This window comes from Hylaeus volcanicus, chromosome 7 (genome assembly GCF_026283585.1).
Source record: "Hylaeus volcanicus isolate JK05 chromosome 7, UHH_iyHylVolc1.0_haploid, whole genome shotgun sequence".
NCBI classification, from domain to species: Eukaryota; Metazoa; Arthropoda; class Insecta; order Hymenoptera; family Colletidae; genus Hylaeus; species Hylaeus volcanicus.
The window spans coordinates 22,660,442-22,682,751 of record NC_071982.1 but is presented as its reverse complement, the minus strand read 5'-3'; the positions used below and the strand labels follow the sequence as shown (position 1 = coordinate 22,682,751).

At 46.3% G+C, this 22,310-nt stretch overlaps 2 protein-coding genes across 5 annotated transcripts in view; one reads left to right on the top strand and one right to left on the bottom strand.

The window, feature by feature from the left end:
- The window catches only part of LOC128880061 (dystroglycan 1-like), a 35,122-nt gene that overhangs the window by 12,298 nt on the left and 514 nt on the right, over window positions 1-22,310 (bottom strand). Inside the window, exon 1 of one of the 4 annotated variants that reach the window (XM_054129732.1) lies at window positions 11,899-12,428. The exons of 1 other annotated variant lie outside the window; for it this stretch is intronic. The gene's annotated coding sequence lies outside the window, so the exon portion shown is untranslated. Of the gene's footprint in view, window positions 1-9,990; window positions 11,854-11,898; window positions 12,429-22,310 lie in introns of those variants that run through there. 2 more of the 4 variants (XM_054129736.1, XM_054129735.1) reach the window with 2 other exon arrangements.
- On the top strand, window positions 754-10,000 carry LOC128880075 (uncharacterized). The gene is made up of 3 exons (XM_054129771.1): window positions 754-3,234; window positions 3,308-3,640; window positions 5,021-10,000. Exon 3 carries the CDS (start codon window positions 6,140-6,142, stop codon window positions 7,169-7,171), a length of 1,032 nt encoding a protein of 343 aa, XP_053985746.1. The 5' UTR covers window positions 754-3,234; window positions 3,308-3,640; window positions 5,021-6,139; the 3' UTR covers window positions 7,172-10,000.

Sequence of the window (22,310 nt, the reverse complement as noted above, 5' to 3'; positions counted from 1 at the left end):
ACGAGATGCAAGCACGTTAAAAAGACTGCGACGAGTTTGCGATACCTACATATTTTTTTCGAGCGCAAGGTTTGTCGCGATACGATCTACGTATATGCCAAGCGACAAGTCCAAGGAAATGGACCGCCTACTCCTCTACGAAGCAGACGCCAACATGACCAAATTGTAAAATTGTTGCGGAAATGACGAGCCGCAGACGCGTTTCATCGAACAAGCTATGTCCACCTTCTTGTCGTTAGTTGCGATTTAATACCGTTCATCGAACGGTAAACCATTGCTTCGATGAGTTAAAAATAATTATGATAACAACAGCATGCTATTATGCATACAATCACGTACAATCAGTGCAGTCCGCGCGTACCATGCATACCACGTTTGATTACACGTTAAATATCGGGTTGCCAAGTATGTATAAATCGAGCTATACGGTAATCGAAACGAGGGCGACGCAATTTACCGAGCCGCTCCTTCTAGGAAACTCCGTAGACGACCAACGGCAACGGTACGAAAAGGCTGCAACGTAGGTGGAGAGAATCGAGTTTAAGTCCACGTTTACATACGTTGCCTGACATTTACAATGATCTCGTTACCCCTCGACCACACCGATGCATAGAAATTCGAAACGTGACGCGATTAAATTCCACTCGATTCGCAACTGAAAATCCAATCAGTTTTTCGATAGAGAAATTAAACATTCCAATTCAATCGAAATCTACGTGTACAGTGTATACACGACGCGATGCAAAGAATTACGCAAAGCCCGTCTCCAAGAACGGTTAACAAACATACTCGAGAAGAAGCACTCTGAGAGTCGACCGCGCGCGCGGTCTCCCACACGCTCAACAGCAGTTTTCCTTTTCTTTATCGTTACGGGTGAAAAATGAAAATCGAAAGGAATCTATTTATTTGATCGACGATTGGATTCATATCATATATCTCGCGTGTTAACCACCTCGCGACTCGCGGGGCGATCGTATCGTGAAAGAAAAAAAAAGATGCGTCGAGTTTTATCGCGTAAGGTAGGACGCGAGTATCCGATCGGCAGGTGCACGCACGCGTAACGCGTATACGTAGAACCAAACAAGAGTCGGATCGTCGGATGTCTGTCAGACGCGAGGGCGCCCGGACCGCGCCGCGCCGAGCCGAGCCGAGAGGAAGCAATGCGCATGCAAATGCAGTCGACGTCGAGGTTCGTGGTTCGTGGTCGGTGTCGCGTCCGCGTCCGCGCCCCCGCCCCCGCCGTGGCCACGACGATCATTGTGTAAACTTATGATCGAAGCAACACGTGGCTCCCTCGATCGATCGATCGATTTTCCAACCAGTTAGAAGTGCAGAGTGTGCAGGGTACAGGTCTTCTCAGGGTTTCTCAACCTTTCGCAACATCGCAAGCTTGTCTTCTAAATCACCGAGAGTCTCTCGAGTCGTCGGATTTAATAATCGATTGTCTGGATGCGATCGTGCGATGCACTTTACGCGTGCATGCAAATTGTCCGCGCGTACCTAGTATGCGTGCATGTAAATATCGTCCCGTTTACATTACATAAAAACTCGGCCGGAGAGCACGTGACGAAATTGCGTCACCTTTCAACAGGCTTTCCTGAGCACAAAAGCAACAAAATTACCGAGCGCCTAATCGAAATTCCAATTAAACGTAAATAACACTTATCCACGGCACGGGCGCGACCGTTCGATCCGTTTCATTTACGATTTTCCACATAGGTTTACTTTTCAATTAATGATTTAATACGTGTATTGCTCGCGTATCAGAATGAGAATAATAATTGAAAGAGAAATAGAAAAGGAAAAAATGAAGAGACGAGTCATTAAAGATACATAACTAAACGTCACGAACGTAAGGTTAAAAGATTGAAATTGCGTGTTGTCGAAGGCATAACTTTCGTCGAAAGAAACGCATGACGAACGGCGAACAGGGCATCGATTCTTCCTGCGAGCAATAACTTTGTTTATTCGTATTCGTGGAATAAACGTGCAACGGATGAGCTGGCGTTACAAAATTACTCGCTCACAATCAGCCAAGTTGCTCGTTCTGTAACTGCGCCACGCTAATCCAAGTAACACACATACGCTTTACGCGTACGGCATAATTATCACGTAGAAGAATACGAAAGAACGCGATGGACGCGATGGACACGATATACACGGTCGTCGACTGTTCCACATTTTTTGTACCTACTTCGAACACCGTGTATCGAGCCCCCCCATTGTTACAAGCGCTATCAAATATATGATAAAAATCAAATATAGATATTACAATACAATAATAGGTCAAATAATAGGTATACGCAGACGTGGAAATCGTTCTTATGACTTGTTACAAAATATCAACGCATAGGTACATATGATGTGTCTCTAACGACTAATCAACGAATTCACGACGAATCAACTATTTTTTCGTTTCGCTGGTTTACATTACGATAAATATTATCGAATACATAGATTAACGAAAACGAAAACCCCCCGACACTCGATCCAAACGTTGCGTTGGAAGAAAGCGAAAAATCAGTGACGCGAGATAGAATCTCGAGGAGTTGAATCTGGAGAGTCACTTTTAAATATAGACCGCGTGCGCGCGCGCTCGCGATCATCGCTACCGCCTACTCTCTTTGAAAATTTCATCTCGGACATGCAATGTTGGCGTTAAACATTTCGATAACATACGAGTACGTCCTCGACTCAATCTTCTTTGCACCTACACGCTATACGACAGTTGAATTCTCTCTTCTATTCCTATTTTTAATATTCGTCGATAAAAATACAATGTAGGTATACCTTTTACGGCATCGAATGCATTAACGAGCACGTTTGCAAATCACCATTCAAAGGAAATTTTAGCCTTTATACGTGCATTTCGGGCAACCTGACGCCCTTTTGGCTATTGATCGTCGTCTGAAACTCGCAGCAAACCCTCCGAGCCACGCATACCTCGCGCAAATTGGTTAACACGCCATACCGTGGCCGTTCCGGCCGCGCCGTAACAAGATTCGTAAAACGGACAAATATTACAGAGTTACAGTTGCGTCAATTTTCTGCATTTTCTTGATATCGTCCAATCATTCCGTTTCGCTTCGCAAGTAAACCACGTTCGCGCATATCGATTCGAGGAAAGGAATTCTTTCATCGAAAGAATCGACTATGGATTTTACATCGTCGATAGAAGCAAGTCAGCCAGCAGGCGTTCACATTTTTAAGGAACGCCATGCCACCAAGCCACACGTGATAACCTTCCATCCATAATCAATTCCTATGTATACACGAAAGACGGTTTACTCAGCTTTTATTCTTCCAGATGCTGCGGCGACTTGGAAAGCGGAGCGGCCGTCTTTTTTCAGCTGGAGCCGACGAACAACATTCTGCTTAGCGAAGGAAAACCTAATCGCGCGTTTAAATTAATACGAGATTTTGTCGGTTTCTTGACATAGCGCTACGTTTTTTTTTTTTCATTTACGATACCGCACTGTTATGCAAAGAAACGATATTTATTAATTAAAAATACTGTTCAGTTTCTTTAATTATAATTTTTAACGACTATTATTTATAAACCTGGACATTTTAGCAAAACGAACGCGATTTGTCAAGGAAAACAAAAGTAAATAAAAATACAAAGGAGCTTGAAGAGAAGGTAATTGCATTACGTTTCGTTTTTTTCAACTGTATTTTTTTAACGTATCTCATCGTCTTATAACTCGTCGTCGTCGTCGTCGTCGTCGTCGTCGTCGTCGTCGTAGTCGAGGTACGCTCAGAACTTTATGCTAAGCGAGTCGAGGGGCTTTATCTTCCCAGAGAGGCGACACGGTAACTCTCGAGTGTACAGGCTAAACACAGAGCCGAGCCTTATTAAATCCAGTCGTGATTTAATTTTCTCGCCTCCGCCCTCTGCCCCGAAAAGGGCTTCGGAAATGGATCTAATGAAAACCGCCGAGGAATTTCACATTTTTGTTGCTTCCATATTTTGCATTCCCTTAGATCTTGTCACTTGTGCACGGATAATACGCGGACGTGGATAATTATTCGACTACACCGCTTTTAAAGCGTACGTAATTGCACTTAAACAACCATTGTGAAAACTGTACTTGGCGCTGGCGCTGCCGAAAACAAACGAACGCAGCTGTTACTTCCGGTATTTCATCCTGACGAAAGCAACGTAAATACGTTGAAAACTCCCCTTTCGAGAATAATATCATCGAATTTCGGGTTTGTAGCGTTTAAAGAGGAATGCGACAACGTGAAATCGAATGAGAAAGTGTGCGAATTTTTTCTGACAAAGTGCTATCTTGCATAGTTGCCTGCTTTCTAACAATAAGAGCGCTTCTGCTCGGAGAAGAAACTGGCGGTTGTATTAAAATCTCCAAGGACTAGAAAATTTGAGCCAAACGGAATATCCTCAGGGGTTGTCGACAAAGGAATACAACATCGAGAAAAGTTCCGAATCTCGGAGACGTTTGCGAAGATGGCCGCGACGCGACGTGGACGACTCGATCGTTTTTTTTTTTAACGACGAAAATACCATCGAGGGGAATGTCGCGCTTCCGACTCTTTTAAAGAAAAGCTTGAGGGATATGTTGCGGCGCAAAGCTAACTCCGAGTCAAAGGTTTCACGGTGCACAGTCATGCAAATACTGACCCAGTAACTGACGATCTCTTCTTTTTTCCGTACACGACAAAAGAAAACGACAAACGAGTCGCTCGTCGAGAGAATTTCGTTGAGATGATAATACGAAGGAAATAGATAAAAGCGACGTAACTGCGAAAGAAGCTGCAATTGATCGGTACAACGAATCTCTGTGTTCTTATCGCTTCTCACCCGACAATCTCTGGTCCTTTTTAAACAACGTATATGTATATGTGTGTATATACAGTATAGTATTCCTTTCGCTCTTATATTTAACTTGCCACTTTTATCTTTAAAAGTATTATTTTTAAAAATCATAGTCTGACGAAAAACGCACTTATCGGAATACTTTCTGTCCTTGTTTGGAATACAATAAATTACGTGTTTCAGAGGTACCATGGGGAAAATGGATCGCTGTTTCGCGTCGCTGCTGTATCGGGTATCGCTGGGCACGCTGACGGATCATAATTACGCTGTCGACATCCAATTGAATCCTATTCATTTTGGCCGCCATCGACACACGTCTCACTCCAGTGGCCATCGGCGTCGTATTGCCGTCGCCGTTGACGCCGACGCGACGCGACGCGACGCGACGCGACGCGACGCGCTAAACATCACCGCTTCTCCCGCGCAAATATTGCACCGAGTTGCTGCACGATCGCTTCTCGGTTAGTGTAATTACAGCCTGAACCAAACTATCGGACTATCGTTTTCCGCGGAACGAACATGATTACAAGATCCTTAAAGATTAATCGTTAAAAGAAAAACTGTACAAGTGGTGTGCGCGAGTGTTGAAAGTGAGACGGTACGCATCAAGGTGTCGTTATCTAGGTTTTGGTAGCTGGTATTATAGAGGTTTAACAAGTTCTACGAAGAATAACAAGATTAGATAAGAAAGCGTTAGTCAGGCGTAGATTAAAGTGATTCCGTTAAAATCTCGAAAGGAAATTATTCTACATTCCTCTGTTACGTATTTCGGTGGAAAAGATTCGTTCGAACGTGGCCCGTTAAAATACAACGGACCAAGAATCAAGAATGCAAAGTGTAAGAGACCTTTCCGACTAGACCGGTGAAACTTCTCTTTTTATGCAATTGCAAAGTCTGCGAGGGTAACAATGGTCAGTGATCAATGATTCAATGGACAAGGAAACCCTCCTTCGGTGGCATACAAGCGTCTTCGCGATATCCCGAGAAATCATCCTGGACTAGCAGTAAAGTTGGCTCTAGCGTAAATTGCAATGTGTTTCGACATTTGCAACAGTTGGAGGCGTAATAACGAAAGCATGCGTGTGTCATTCGCGTCGAGTGCGTTATCGCATAATGCCGTTGGCCTGGTAATAGACTTAATCGAGAGTAATAGACAGTGTGCGTCTACCTATTAATAGATCAAGCATTGCGGCGCGGCGTGTGCCACGATGCACGATACTTCGATAGCGCAAAACTTTCTCTGCGATCTTTCACGCGTAAAACCTCACCTCGCGCTTTTCCCCTCGAAACACAAAGTCCCGAATGCGAATAGCCCCTGTATATCGAATAAATAAATTATTCTTTTTATCGATGATTCGTAGCATCGAGAATTTCACGGCGTCACGAGTCAAGACAAGTTGCCTACTCCGACACCAACGGCGAGTGTATTTACTGTATTTTCTTTTGATTGTCGTCAACGTAGAAATGACGAATGTGTGTCACGACGCCGACGCCTACGCCAACGCCGACGCCAACGGGCGGATTTCGAACCGTAATTCCATTTTGACCTGGCAAACGATCAAGAGGAACAGTTTCGGGCAAAGATTGGTGCGGACAGACGCGACGTCGACGCCTGCATTGCTGGCCTTTCAGCGAACCGCGTTATTTTTGGGGGTTGATGTAAACCGGCTGCGCCTCTTGCACGATGATGGCATCGGTTTTTCTGCAAACCGTAAGTCATCAGCTATGAGGTCATCGTCTGAGGTGATGGAAAGAAACGGATGTTTCGTGCTAAGAACGACGAGTGTAGAGTGTAACGCGATTCACATGGAGAAACCGATGAATCACGGTCGTAGACGCTCGGAACGAACACGATCGCACCGTGCCGGTATAACGAAAACAACTTTAGTCGACCAATGTTTTTTCAAGGAATGTTGTAAAAGTATCAAAGAAACCGGGAGAAATTTCGACCAACAACGCGGAGCATTCGGGCATCGGCATCGGCGTCGGCGTCGGCGTCGTCGAAAGGAAACGAAAAGTCTCCACTTGCGTGACGAGTGCATCCACACGACCAGAGACCGGTCGCAAAAGACAAAAGGCTCTCGAACCAGTGATTACGAAACGAAGCCAATGCCAGCGCACCGGCAACACTTGAGACATCTTTCGATTTTCTGTGAAACGAGCGACGAAACAACGACCGAACAACGTCGCGACACGTACGTAAGCATACGGGAACGAAAGGTAATTCAATTATCGCTAACGCGATTAGGCCCAGACCATCCGGCGCATTTCCGTATTCCAGCTGGAAATTTAGATTCGCAATCTAACGGCCAATTAGCGACTACGCAAACTTGATCGATAAACAGGGCTTATTGTTAGACAAAATCACAAAATAATACGAGTATTTACTATTGAAAAGCGTCGGGTTTTACTGGTGTATCGACTAGTATCATACTATACCATAAGTCCATCGTACTTTTCGAGCGATAGGAATATGTACTACTTTGCGCTGCATACGCATACGCATACGCATACGCTATTACTTCTTCGACTCGAAGCGCAGCATTATATCGACGAGAGTGAATAACGATCAGTGAAAAAGAACAGATTGGACAATTTTCCACAATTTGACGTAACGAAGCGACAAACAGGAGACGATAGAGGGGAAGAAACTACATAAACGAGGGGTAACGTTCCTCGATTGCACGCGATCAAGAAAATCTTTCAGGAGCGTAATCGTGATCAAATCACCCAATCGCATCGCATCGCTGTGAAACAAACAAACAGGCAAATATTACGGAAGAGCCTCGTGCAATTTCCGACACGTGCGTATTTTCATCTCGAGTTTATCTTGCCCTGGTTGTATACCATACGTGCACTATTCTAGCGAAAGAAAAGAATACAGTTATTGTACCGCGAGATGGAAAATATCCGTTTCGAATAGAAGAAATGCAAGACAGTAAGTACGCGACACGTGTACGAGATGCAGGATGTAGAATAGCCGAACGATGATTGCGTCCTCTGGACATAAACTGATGACGATCGTTTAGGAATAATGTTGGTGACCCTTACCAAAATATTGGTTATTACTATTGTACCGAAATATTCGACAGATGTAAATACAAGTACTAGGAATTTTCCTAATAGAGAAGAGACCTCTTTAGCCGGTCCGAAGCGCGTGCAAGAATCGCGCTGGTCGACCGATAGAGAGTAGACACACGTGCGCACGAAACGGGTGGAGAACGGCGCAAAAGTGGGACGATCGTTCGCGTTTCAAGAACAGAACCATATATGATGCGACGTCGACGCCGACGCCGACGCCGACGCCGACGCCGACGCCGACGCCGACCCCGATGCCAGGCTGTAGCTCCGCAACCACGCGAACGAAGAAAGAGGATGAAACTTTGACGAAACCAGGTCCGGGAAACAGATCACGCGAATTACATATACTTACAACTTATCCATGCAAAATGAAATCGTGCTTTCCAGGTAATCGCCGCCGTCGTTTTGCTAACAGCCGAAATTATTACCTATGATCGGTCATGGAGACTCGAATAATCTAAGACCAAGATGCTGATTCGAGAAACCGCTGCACGGCCCTTTCCAGTGTTTTCCGAGGTGAAACTGAGAACCACCACGGTGGGCTAGACGATAGGTTACGCGGTGGAGGGATCGTATTACAGAAGCCATCGACCTAGCTCGTGCTTTAAAAGAAAAGTTGTTCGCGAAGAAGCGGCTTGGTGTGCATCTCATTGCCACGAAATTTCCAATTCCGATCCACTTTCCAGAGCCCCCCAAGCAATTCGATATTTCTACGTAAATACATGTATGGTGATTCGAGAGACTAGGTTGTGCTATGATTATTTCCTGCGCGAATGCAGTACATTAGACCGGTGCGCGTCTCGATGCATGCGCACACGTGCATCGGGGCAAGGTGCATATGCGCACGCACTTCGTGCTTCTAAGCTCATTCATAACTTCTCGAACGCCAAGTCCATTCACCGTGTTCGACGCGCACAAAGCGGTTCCTTTGTTTTCCCGTGAATCAACGTTTTGCATTATCTTTTCCCCCGTTGAAACGAGTCTATCGCCCCCGCTCTATCTCGAAAGAACCGTCGAGGTTTGTATTGTTGCGATCGAAAGAGGACCGAGAGACCGACTATAGGCTACGATAGTCGAGAGTTGGATCAGTTTAAGGGGAATCCTAGCACGGTACGAACCGCTAAAACTGATATCGCCTTTCCTATTTAATCCGATATCTCGTCGTACAGTCTTGCAACGATCAGGAAAATCGTTAACGCAAAGCAGTATACACGATATAGTTGAAGAAACCAAGACTCTTTAAAGGTTAGGTCAAACGAGATGTTTAAATTGTTCCGCGACCAAGACAAGTACAACTTTTCATTCCTAACAAAGTCTTCTTTGAAAGAAACCAACTCGAACTGTCCGTATGACTACATATATGGCCGAGGTTTTCGGATTTTACCTTTCTTCTTTTTTCTTTTTTCTTTTTTTCCTATAAATATCTACGCTGCAGTTGGTCGAGTGATGCTCGTTCGAGAGAGAGACAAGGTTCGCTTTGTGCGACCGGAAGTTCAAAGGAGGGTCGAAGCAAGCCGTTTCCTTTGCTGGCTCCGTTGATCCTCGCGATAGCGAACGCACACTCGCGCGACCAATACCATCGAGATCCTCGGATGTTTATTCTGTTAAATTGTTGACGCCCTCTTTCTCTTCGTGGAAATTTCCTTTACTACGATACGAACGAGAGGACATTTCAATGTTGTTATTGTAGAAGAATTGAGCGTCGCGCCGCGAGATTGATACGTGTACGTTCGTAAATATCGAGGAGAATATATGTGTAATATAGGTTAGTTCCATTGGCAAAAAGGTGTCGAGTCGTGTGATCGTGTTTCATTCGTCTAGTTGGAGTAGTTTGCAGACTAGAGAGCAGAAACCGTTGGTACAAGCATTCTATGTTCAAGTTATCGTTCTAACGAGAGTTCGGTAAAGAACGTTTCGCGAGACGATTGAGTCGAGTCTATTCTCATAAGCTCGTGAAACATCGATTTCGACAATGTTAGTAGTGCAGCGTTCTGGCCACGAAATGCCACGAAAATGCCATTAACGTCAACGACCATCGAGACCGTTCCTGCACCCAAACGAACACGATTTACCTGAGGCGGTGTGGCCCGAGTAACTTTTTAATGCCACCGTGTTGCAATGCTCGACGCCATTAAATACACTCTTTCACTGTCGCTCTTACTTTACTTTTTACGGCAAATTACCAGTCCCCTCTAAAACGATTTGATGCGATCGATGAAACGGATTCTCTGTTTGGTTGCTAATTGGTTCGAGGGAGTATTAGTATTACAACTGACGAGTCTTGGATTCGAGAATCACAATTTCGCACGTGCGCAGAGCACGCGCGTGACAAGATCCGCGAGGGCTCCGAAATATGCATCGACTGTACAACTATCACGATCACGATCACGATCACAACCTTCGAGAGGGGATTGACCCTGCACTTTGAAATGATATATCGGCGAACGTGTCGGAACGAGCATCTGCGAAAAAGAGTTCGGTGTACGATGCCGTGTAATCGGAGGATCTGCGGAGCTCGCTGCCTGCTAATGAGTCTTAATGAAGCAGCTAGCGTGAGAGGATACGACGCGACAATGACTCCTCTCCGATGGTGATTCCGAGATGGATAAGGGGGCGCTAGTGTCAACGGCAACGGGCCAAATTTCTTACTTTCTTACGGAACGGAACACCACTTTTTGGCCCGATCTCCCTTTTCTCGGCCAGCAGCTTCCACGAAATTCAACCTCCTACCCTTTTGCTCCTTTCTGGGAATTCTCTGTTCTCTTAGGCTCCGAGTTTCGCCGGAAACCATCGACAACAGACCAACAGACCAACAGACCAACAGACCAACAGACCAACGCACGCCAACGCAAATCAATTCACCGGACAACGAAAATTCAATTGAAATTTTTAACACTCGACTACCGATAAAAGTCGAAGAATCGTTACTCGAATGCGCATCCCCACGAAAAGTGATCCGTCTTGGCGCGCAACGTAGCGCCACTTATGGTAATATTTCCGTACAGTCTGCGGCATGTATAATGCAAACGGACAACTTGAACGTTATATTTCGAGTACGAAAGAGCCCGTTGTTGCAACAACTCTGACTCTCTCTCGGCAAAGGACTCGTGTCTTGTGTCTTGTGTCTCGTGTTTCGCGTCTCCTGTTCCGCAAGAAACATCTGCTGCGGGTGTGACGAAGGATAGAATGGCTCTTGGTTTTCGTCGAACCCATGACACACGTTGGCAAATTATTATTGAATTTTTTAAATTAATCTCTCAACGAACAGCTCTAGCTTGGAACAAATTGCTACACGTACGTATATCATGCAGTCACATAGAATATATTGAGAAACACGAGTCGAGATAAAGTGTACGTTTGCACAGCACATGAAATATGATCGAAACGACACACACTAATCCTTTCGACGCCGCGAATCGTCGTTATTGGACCATCGATAACAATGAATCAATCCTGATGTCGACATGCTCGATGCAATTGTTACTGCACTGGTTTAATGCGTGCACAAACGGAGCACCGCTCTCCATTCGAGACAACCGATATACATGTACAATCATTTGTAAAGGTTACCTTCTCACCGTGTAATGTAAAATTTGTTTATTACACGTTCTACGCGTATGTCATTTCGCAGCAGTGCGAACCGCGAGAACCTGAGCTAATCAAAGAGGCCAAACTCGAAGGCAATGCAACGCGTAAGCTAAACGAACGATACGTTCCGGTCGAATCGTTAACCTTTGTTCGAGCAGTCGAAACTCGTCCGCGAGCAGCTGTTCCGAAAGTATGGACGGGTTTGGAGGCCGAAGTCGGCCTCGATCGAAAATAAGAGCGCGTAACCGTAACCGGTATTGGAATTGGCTTCTATACAGACACCGTATAATCGAGTTCCAGACACGATTACGACGATAGGATGCAGACGTCGACGGAAATCAGACCGAACAAATGACTTGACCTAACGTGTCTTTCATTCGGAGTGTCCTCACCTAGCGGAACGTGGCGAGCCCAATTCCGGGACGCCAGGCGTAGGTAGAGACGCGTTGGCCAGTCTTTGACGAATAAGTTAAATCCTCTGGCTAGAAGATTTCTTCTTCTTCTTCTTCTTCTACCACTGTACGCACCGATGCGAGCGCAAGACGATTTGTCGTGAGAGCCGGTTCGAGAAAAGAGCAGCGACAGCAGCGGCTGCAGCGGTGACTACTGGCGAATTGAAACTACGTCTGCTCGTTTCTGTCTATTTTTCTCTTGTTCGGCCACCCTCGTCCGCCGATAAACACTCGCGGGATACTCGAAAAATTCGACCGACCGGAAAAAAATATGCACCACCGGCAGCCGATGACGATGACGATGACGATGACGATGACGACAACGACAACGACGACCACGACCACGACCACGACCACGACCACGACCACGACCACGACGTCGACAACGACAACGTCGACGAATGAGCACAACGGAGCACCGCGACAATCAGCGTAGGCGCTGGGCGCGTACTGTGTCGAACCAACGAAACCAGTATGGCGCCCGGTCGTCAGCTTTCCTGGTACTACGCGCTCGCGCACAGCTTTGTCCCCCACCCCAACACACTCTATCCCACCCAACGGTTCAGCTTTTCTCCCATTCCAACCAGATATTACCGGACGTGCTCCTCTCTTTCTCCGACCGTCTTTTCTATTATTTTCTTTACTCGTATCAATAATTCATCCCGTTTACATAGAAATTTATCTATAAATATCGAATATATATATATTTACTTTCTGAAATGTTCTCTTGGCTTTTTTCAAAATCATCATCTCGAATAATCGAAAGTGATTCGAAACACCTTAAATCCGTCGTTTCTAGGGTAAGACGGTGCAATATTCCATCCTTTGCACTCTAATAACGCTCGATATACATATATATTCTTAAAGTCAAGTACACACGTCTTTTCCTTAAAGTGGAGTACATAATGCATCTTTCTCGAACTCAGAGTTCTTCCTTTCCTCTCTTTCTTCGTCTCGTTAACGTTAGACATTCGTTAGGCTTTGTCTCTCTTTGGACAAAGTGTTTCCCTCGATCGAGAGATGGCGCATTCAGCTTCTCCCATCGGCTCGTCTGGGAACGAGCGGAGGGGAAAGGGGAGAAAGCGAAGAGGACGAGGATATTTTCCGTTGGCGCCGTAGGCCGGTGACCAATAAGGGCGCGGCAGGAGCAGTGTCCCCTGCGAGGTCGCACGACCAGACTCAGACGCCTCGCTTTCCCCCAGAGAACGCGGCAACGTGGGCGAGAGACGAGATTAAAATTAGATCGATCGTCGTTAATAACTCGCGCGTCGGCCTATCACGATGGCGGTGCTCCTTGTTGACGAAATGCAACAGTTACGATTGCGCGAATAGCGCTGCGCACCGTGTACCAAGTACCGAGTACACCGCATAGCGCTGCGACTACTCCGATTATTTATCCTTGCAATATTGCTTAGCTCTTTTAAGTTTGACTATTCGTAATGGTTGAAAATCGTGTAGCGCGAATAAAATTTTGACAAAAGCCGCGTTGAACGCTGCCAGAGCAGCTGTATGCGATTTCTCTTGAGAGTGAGACACCTCGCGAATACAGCAGATGGGAGGAAACGAGAAATTAAAATGTATAACGCGCGCTGCCAGAGATCGTAGTCTCCCGCCAAAAGAAACCACAAAAATAAGATGAAATTAACGAAATAGAAAACTAGTATATTTATTTACGAGCAACCCTCTCGATCGAAGGTTCCGATGGAAATCCCTTACCGCGGCTGCGTTAAGGGAACTTGCGCGATTAATTAAATCACCGTGTAGCATCGTGTAAATAATGGTGCTGTGTGTTGCGAGGACACGATTCGCGAGCGAATCGGAAACTTTCAAGTAGGCTGTTTCCGTTGGAGAGTACTGGATTAATTGAATCTGAAACGGGAAATCGTACAGCAACATCAGCGTGAGCGATTGCGGTTCGATACCGATCAATGCTTTGCAGGAATTGCTGAACCTTCGTTAGAAGACGAGACGATCGAGGACGTCGTTTCCAAGATTTTCCTACGCGATTATTCAACTTTCGAATATTTGCATAAAAATTGGTACGATATAATGCTTTCAGCCGCATGGTACGGGGTTTGATTTTATTTCTCTGTCCGTGTCTCGGTCGGCTTCTTGCCCTCTAGTCTCTGCGATTTCCATAGGAAACCGTTTGTTCGCGAAAACGATATTTACGTACGACTTTATCAAACTCGACGAACCAAACGAAACACGCGATTCAATCTCGGCTGTTTCCTGCTGGACCTTGATCGAATCCCGCCCACAGTTCACGGTCAACGAAATTTCAATTTCGTTCCAAAGTGAATACACGGCCGCCTTGAAAATAGACAAAAATTAAGGAAAACACTGGCAAACAGTTACAGGGAAAATAATCACCAAGAGGAAGACTCGTTTATTGATTCGATCGTTTTCTCGATAAGTTTGGGAATGCCGCAGTTACCATCCACGAACTCGTAGGGAACTCGTTAACCGATAGTCTCATCGGCATTCCTAATGGTATCCTCTATATTGATTATACCTTTTATTTCTCTACGTATTTGCGAGGAGCAACAAAATAAAGCTGCAAACGAAGGAACCATTTGATCGTTGCGACTTTGACAAACGTGCGCAAAATGTCCAAGTAGCGATCCGCGTATCATATCGACACTCCGATAGCAAACTAACCGACACGACTGAAAAGGAAATGGCAAGGTAACAAGACCGTCGTCTCGTTACTCGTCGTCTGTTACGAGAGAAGAAGCACTCGTCTACGTTTGAGTGGCTCGTTTTCCGGTCGGGTAGGGGTCTTCCCGAAGGCCGTTACAACCAACGAACGGAAAGAACAAAAACCCGCCGAGAGAGAGAGAGAGAGAGAGAGAGAGAGAGAGAGAGAGAGAGAGAGTCGTCGTGTTACGTGAAAGATTTTAACGAAATCGAGCGAGTAACCGGACGCGCGATGGTAAAGGAAAACGCTTCGTGCTTCTTTCCCTCGTAAATGATCCGAACAAACGTAAACGTAGTCGATCTGAGCCGAATCGAATCTCGAACCGAACGACTTTTCTCGCCAGGAGCAACGAAACGGAAATTTGGCAAAGGGACGACCGCGACGCACGCGGTGGGTCTATTCGTCGGCTGGGTACCTTCGAGTTGGACCCGATGCCGTCCATCGAGCACATCCAAACGGATAAGGATTGGCTCGACTTGGACTTCCTTGTCGAGTCTCGAGTCGAATACGCGCACGTAGCGGCTCGGTGAGTGCAAACTATCCGCGTGTCGGATGACTAATATTGGGCCTCTGCCAATCTACGTATACGTATACGTGCAGATTCACGTGGCCTAAGTGAGCGAATACGAAGAACCGTGTGCACCATGGGTGTGTTTTGTGTACTTGGTAGGAACGCGTGAATCCTCCACTCAAGATAATAGATATTTCACTCCAAAGCTAGGTTTTCAGCAATTTCCTGAACGAGACCCGAGACAATTGATTTTTTTCTCGTCAATTTCCGCAATTTTTCGTGCATGGATTAACAAGCTTTTATTGTATTTATAACAGCTGAACCGTTATTTCGATAACATTCTGTACTACAAATACATGTAATACAGATTGCTCGAAGCAAAACTATCTAATCGATATTCGATTTTCTCCGTTGGGAATCGCGACGGTTTCATTTCAAGAATGCACTCGCATCCGAGAGTCCTCCCAACCCCGTTTCAACCCCTTTGGTTGCAGTACGTGCGCGCGAACAATGTTTGAAATTATTCCGTGGGAATGTATTATCCAATCATGGAGAACATCTCTACTAACCAGAGAAGGATGAATGGAACACCATGGCATCTCTCGATACGTATACGGGTCCACGATTCGAGTTGTTTCGACGACAATATTTGTTTCTAGATGGTTACGGTGGAACATCAGGAATAACCGAAATACCCTTCCGGACAATGTCCGGTTTAATAAATTCCTATTATTCTTGGCAACTCTTTTCCTATCCAACCTATTCCTATCATTTGTTCGTCGAATCTCCCAACGCCAACGACACGGCGCAGGGCGGCGCGGCGCTCTTAACGCGACCGTATCAGCTTTAGTGGGAGAATACGTCGATCGATACTTGTCTTTGCTTCCCGTTCGAATTTTAATTGCCTCCTGAACCGGTGCGATACCGACTGCATAATCATCTCGTTTATTTCCTTTACTGGTTAAATCATCGATTCAACTACTCGTACCAACTATCTACGTCAAAGACAAACTCTGTCGACTTGAAATTTACATTTTTGACAAGCACACGTTTATATTAGACCAAGCTTGTACGATAGTTGTACGAAGCTGATCGAAGACGGAACCTAATTCGGACGATCGCGATCGTCGATCGCAAAATGAGAGGTTCGAGAAGATACTGCGGAACGCGAGCAATTCTTTGCCAGATCACAAGTGCCGCGCGAAATGGGAATTAACGAGCATGCGATTAACCGGGTTAATGGATGAAGGCACGCGATACATACTCGGTTGCGTCGCGTCGCGTCGCATCGCGTCGATTCTAAGGAAGCGCAGACGGGTTGTTGACCGGCTGACTGACACACCCTGGTTCTTCATCTAGGACATGCTGATCACAGTTTCCTTCGACAAGATCGGATCATCGTCCGTGAAACGCCTCGCTACGAATTACTTGAACGCGACGCGTCCGAGGAGAACGAAAGCGTTAAACGGCAGCTAGCTATCGAGCGAACTATTCATTCTTCAAGGGCATCGCGAATTCGATTCATTCCACGACGGAGGCGTCGCGCTTTAGAAACGCTATAGCTGCGCGAAAACCTTTCACTTTCCATTCTTCTTATTCTTATCGTTGGGACAAATTTGAAGCCCGTACGAATTTGGCGTCGGGAAAAAAATGTGATGCAATGTCCGATTAGATTAGGCGCGCTGTTTGTCTGAGTCGTGGATATGCGAATAACGGAAACCATGTTTTGCTAAGCGTCGCCGTCGATGCATTTCGAGGGTGGGAAAATCAAAAGCGTATCGAACTGGAAAGGTCGTACGGAGACGCGTTCGCGTAAAATGGAAGAGGTAAAAAGCGTTTGAATGGCACGTTGCGCGATGCATATTCAAGCATCGGCGTCGGCGTCGGCGTCGGCGTCGGCGTCGGCGTCGGCGTCGTTTCCGCGCTCGAGGCTAACAATGATCGCGAATGTTTCTTTGGGTCGAAGAACGACGCGGACACGAATGTACTGTTTGAATCGGCTGGGACAAGTGTCGATACGGAAAAAGGTCGCGCGATCATCTTACGAGCGTGACGCGCTCACGATTAAAGCGCGAACGGCAACTGTTCTACTCGTGAAAAAATATACAGCGGAGGTTATTCCAGATGTATTGAGCAAAGTACCGGGTTCGAAAAAGGGCACGGCTACGTTCGACCCGTACAATTAAAAGGAGGCTGCGCCTAGTACCGATTGTTTGCGATGACGATGGCGCTGGCGCTAAACACGAACACAGAAACACGCGTTAACGAACAATTCACGCTGCGGTGCTATTGTTTTTTTAATGGCAGGTGGTGGGAGGGAGCGTCCAGGATGTCAACGTCATTACGGATGCGTGGATTCGACGCGCGACATTAACCCACTTTTGTTTTATCGTAAAGGCGATCTCCGATCTAGCCGGGTTCAACGTCTCGTTCCACCTCTGCCGCTACGAACGTTAATTGCCTGTCTGTCCGATTCATACAACTTTCCTTTTCTTTCCGGTAGGTGGTACGTTTAACGATACCTTAGCATAATTGTATCTTTTTAATATGAAAATCGAATCAATTCTAGATCCAATTTCTCGAAGGTTTGAGCCACGGCGTAACTTTGTAGACCGTCGAGCTAACCGAGCGCGTGCAACAATTTGCATGCTAACTCGTCGACGCCGACGCAACTACCTATTTTTACGCCGATTGTTTCCTTATATCAATTCCACTACGAAGCACGCCGTGGCATTCAATTCCTTCCGGTGATACGGCACTCCCCTTGCCAAAATCATAGCGTAAAGATTGTGCGGAAAGCAATCCTCCTTCCGAAAATCTTTTCAACGTTTGGAAATTCGTTGAATTATACCCCGAGGAGGAGGTAGGAAGAACGTAGTAAAAGGAGCCGCGTGAGTCACGAGGCTATCCCGATTTCCTTGGCTATTTTTAAGCGCGTTTACGAAATCAATTGTCTGTGTCGGTACATCCGGCCTTTTAGTACGACTGTACGGGCCTTAAATACCAATCCGATGCCTCACCTCCTCGACGAACTTTGCTCGATAGATTCGATCACGTGTACATTATCGCGTAATAATTTGTTAAGAAAGAGGGAAGATGAAGGTGATAGGTGGAATACATCCAACGAATTTTCGTTTGAAATCGGGAAGAAGTCAGGATGGGGCAAAAACGATGCAGCGTGTTATTGCGAGCGTCGAGGTGGCGGTGTTCGACTACCGAGCTGCGATATTTGATTTAAGCTTTCGCAAACACGCGGAGAAGCTGCAACGCTGCACGAGAACCTGGCCGTTCACCCCGGCAGTCTCAGAATAACTGCATACCTATTTGCCCCGCGTAAGCAGACAGTGGTGCACACGCGAAATTATTCGTCGAGAAAGCTCCGCGATATCGCAAGATTCGCAAGATTCGCAAGATTCGCAACCAAGACCATTCCGCCAAGACCACCGATCGAACACCATCGCTCTTGTCCCCCTCGAGAAACTTGTTCGCCGGAGGTCCCGTTTTACTTAAAGCTTTACCATTTTCTATTGCTTTTATCGCTAACCGCTATAGATTCGCTACTTTACTTGTCGCGTTTAACGCTTGATGCATACCGTTGCGTTAGCTGTTAAATGCTCCATGGTAGATAACACGATTAGGGGCGACCGTGTCAGAAACATTTGGGAGATAGGTTGAAACGATATCGGCATTATCAGACTTGTGACAGCCTACGAATGAGATAATAGCTCTGTGCGAGTGGCTGGATCGAGGAAATTCACCACCCTGGACATCGCTCTCTAACACCGAAAGGGTTGTGTCAAGCTTATCGGGGACATTGCTCGAAACGTATTCGAAATATGCACCCACAGTTACGATGCGCTGATGGTCCTCGACAAGATTTAACCTGACACGGCCCGATACGAAAAAGATGAGATTGTCTAAGATATCTTACACGGGTTGTAGCTGACGTTTCAAGTTTTTAAGGGTGTGTGTCATTCGAAAATTCCAATCGACCAACAGTGGAAATAATGGGACAAATTATTTTTCACCGTACCAGGTACGGGATCTAATCACAGTCCGAGTACAAAACATGCCCAACGCGTTTAAGAGCATTGCGATGCACGGGGTGACGCGACTCGACGCCGACGCCGACGCCGACGTCGACGGTCTAAAATAAACCGCTTCGCCCGTGGCCGAAATTGTAAAGCTCCGAGTCCAAGTCCGTGGTGGGCGATAATATCGCACTTTTCGAGGCACCCTGTTCGTATCTTGTATCAACCGCCTCCGTCCCAGCGGGGATACTCACACCGGAAACCACGAGGAGGTGGCCACTCGCTTATCCTATAACTTTTCGGGACTGATCTCGGGTAGTGGGTGGTGGAATCGTAGCAAGGTGTATCGATCTGACACCTCGGCGACTGGCTTGAGAGAGTTGTGGTTATTCCCACCGAGCAAACATTTTTCACATCTACATAGAAGAGACGATTGGAATAGACGCGTTACGCGGAACGTAACGCGAAGGGAAAGAACGATCATTTCACCGACTACGACCGCGCCGATGACATCAGCGTCCAGGAAATAGGGATGCTTTGCCCCTTGCGACTTTCGATTTCGGATTAGTTTGCTCGGTTTGCTATCTTCGTTTGTTATCACATTCGAGATAGTTGCTTAGAGAACAGTTTGTACGTTACTGCAACGTAAGGTACAGGTAGGAATTTTCAGTCGTGTAGCGCTCGCTGGGGCAAGTTTCGCTAGTCGAAAGACATGGGTTTTCGCATCGCGAAAAGCTGTTTCTCCGCATAACTCTGTGTACTTTTGTCCATTGGAAAGTCGGCGATACGATACGACGCGACGCGACGCGACGCGACGCGACGCGACGCAACGCAACGCGGACACGGCGATCTCGGGGGATCCTCTCGTTTGCCGCGGGATTCTTCAACGTTTGCGTCGCTCGCGCTGAATACTAAAGATTGCCGCATCCGCCGCACTTCCCTTTAAATTCTCGCGTATTCATTTGGGGGAGCTTTGTTTAATGTCTGCACAGTGCCGTCTACGCAGACGCGATATCCCGTGACGCGGCGACCGTGAATGCGCGAATCCTTTCATGTTGAATCGGTATCAGTGTCAGTGTGTGGAAATCCGTATGTGAAACGTGTACAACTGCACACTCGTTTCCCGTTTTCCCTTTTCCGTTTCTATGTAAACTATTTTTTCTCTTTACCAAATAAATTAATTAAAATCGTCCATTTAGACGCGTCGTCTCGCGAAGGCGTTGTTGCGAGGACGCATTAATCGTTTCGCGTACGAGATCGTGGTAGATGGTAAGTGACTCGCCCCGTTATACATGCTTTGCTCGATGGCACCCGATGATTCACGACAACCCAACGAGCCGTGATACTTTTAGATTTCACACCGGCAAGGTTATATTTGAAGCACCGAACAACGAAATGAACGCGCGTGAAGCGCGTCTAACTCGGATAGAGGCGAATCAAGAGACCTCGGCTTTCGATTTCGACCATTGCAAAATACCACGCGATTATTCTACGTTGGCGTTTCTTCCACAACGATTACAGCCGCACTGTATTCTGCGATTAAAGTATTCGCCGTTTCGACAAGTTGAACGTTGCGTGTACTATTCCCGATCTATCAAATAAACGGTCCAATTAATTTACACGAAATGGATGATTCGAACAATCGCAAGCCCACGCACGCAAGGGAATTTACTCGACGCAGCTTCTTTCCCGGAGACGCGTCTGCCTCGGTCCGCGTTATTTATGGTTTCTATAAACGCTGGTTGATTCGTTAGGCGGTTCAGAGTTCACGGGAACGATCGCGTCACTGGGTGAGAATTGGTTCAATTCGACCAACTCATTTCGAGCGTCGAGCGTCGAGCGTCGAGCGTCGAGCGTCGAGTGTCAAAGTAATACCCAGTTTTTAACGCAGTCACGGTAATACCCAGTAATAACCTATCTTTCTCACTCGTCCCTTTAGGTACCATATAGATTTCTATATCGCGAAACTGGTACCTACTAGTAAAAACTCGCCGAACCAAGTATCCAGAGTACCCGCTTTACAATTTATCTGTCTATCACTTTTTGCTGAACGCGAATATCATCTCGAGACTACAGAGCCCGCCATTCATTTGCTGTACCAGTATACAAGTACTGGTACATACGATTCACCTTTGTTACGAGAACGTCGCGCTGTCTTGGAGGCTTGTTTCGTCATCGAGAAAATTTGATCGTTCGAGTACAGTACCGTGTTAATTTCGGTAAATTAATATGTTTGTCGGTATCGACGAGCAATCCCCGAACAAGTTCAATCTGTTTGCTGGTTGGAAAACGATGGGATGAAATAGCAAACGTTAGCACTAGATAATCACGATTATTTATTCACTTTTGCGAGTCGAGTTTGTTTTGTTGGGAGTAAGTAGGTCGTATTTAACACCGACGAAATAAATCGTACACGCTCGCTTCCGTGCAACGTTAAACAGACCGATAACTCAAACTACTTTCAGTCAGCGCAAAGCGGCTTTCTTGGTGTTACTCAAAGTAGATGAGAGCATTTCAACGGGTGGAGACGAATTCAACTTTCTGCGATGCATCGGAGGGAACAATTTCAGGTAACACGATGTAATCTCGTTACCGGTTCTACTAGCGTGTAGATTGCTATTGAAATCACGATATCGAGATTTTTCGACGTCTCGAACCTCGATGCAGCGACAAATGTAGAGTCGGATCATGATTTTACAAGTAATTGCTACGCGAACGTTCGTCGGTTGACACAATGTCGACGCCGACGAATTGGAGCACTGCCGCGACTCGATCTCGGCTGTTGGAATCGGAACGCGACTGTTTCATCGTTCCAAGGGTTACTTGCCGTGTATTCTCATCCCAAGTGCCGGCTCTTATCGGTGCAGACAAGAGAGAAGAGAGAAGAGAGAAAAGTGAAAAGCAAAAGGAAACGGCATGGAAATACAGGTCGTTCCGATTAAGCACGCTCGTTTCTGGGCTACGTTAAAAACTGTGCTGGCACAAGGTCTCGTTTATTGAAACCGCGCACCCGGAATTGACCTTAATCGCGAAACTCTTTCGACCATCTTTGCCGATTCAAACATTTCGAACAAGTTTTGCGCAAAATTCAATCGATTTCGATTGTTTC

Bases quoted from the DNA above. Each gene is read 5' to 3' on its own strand.
- LOC128880075 (XM_054129771.1), top strand. From the start codon at position 6,140: ATGCGAATAGCCCCTGTATATCGAATAAATAAATTATTCTTTTTATCG.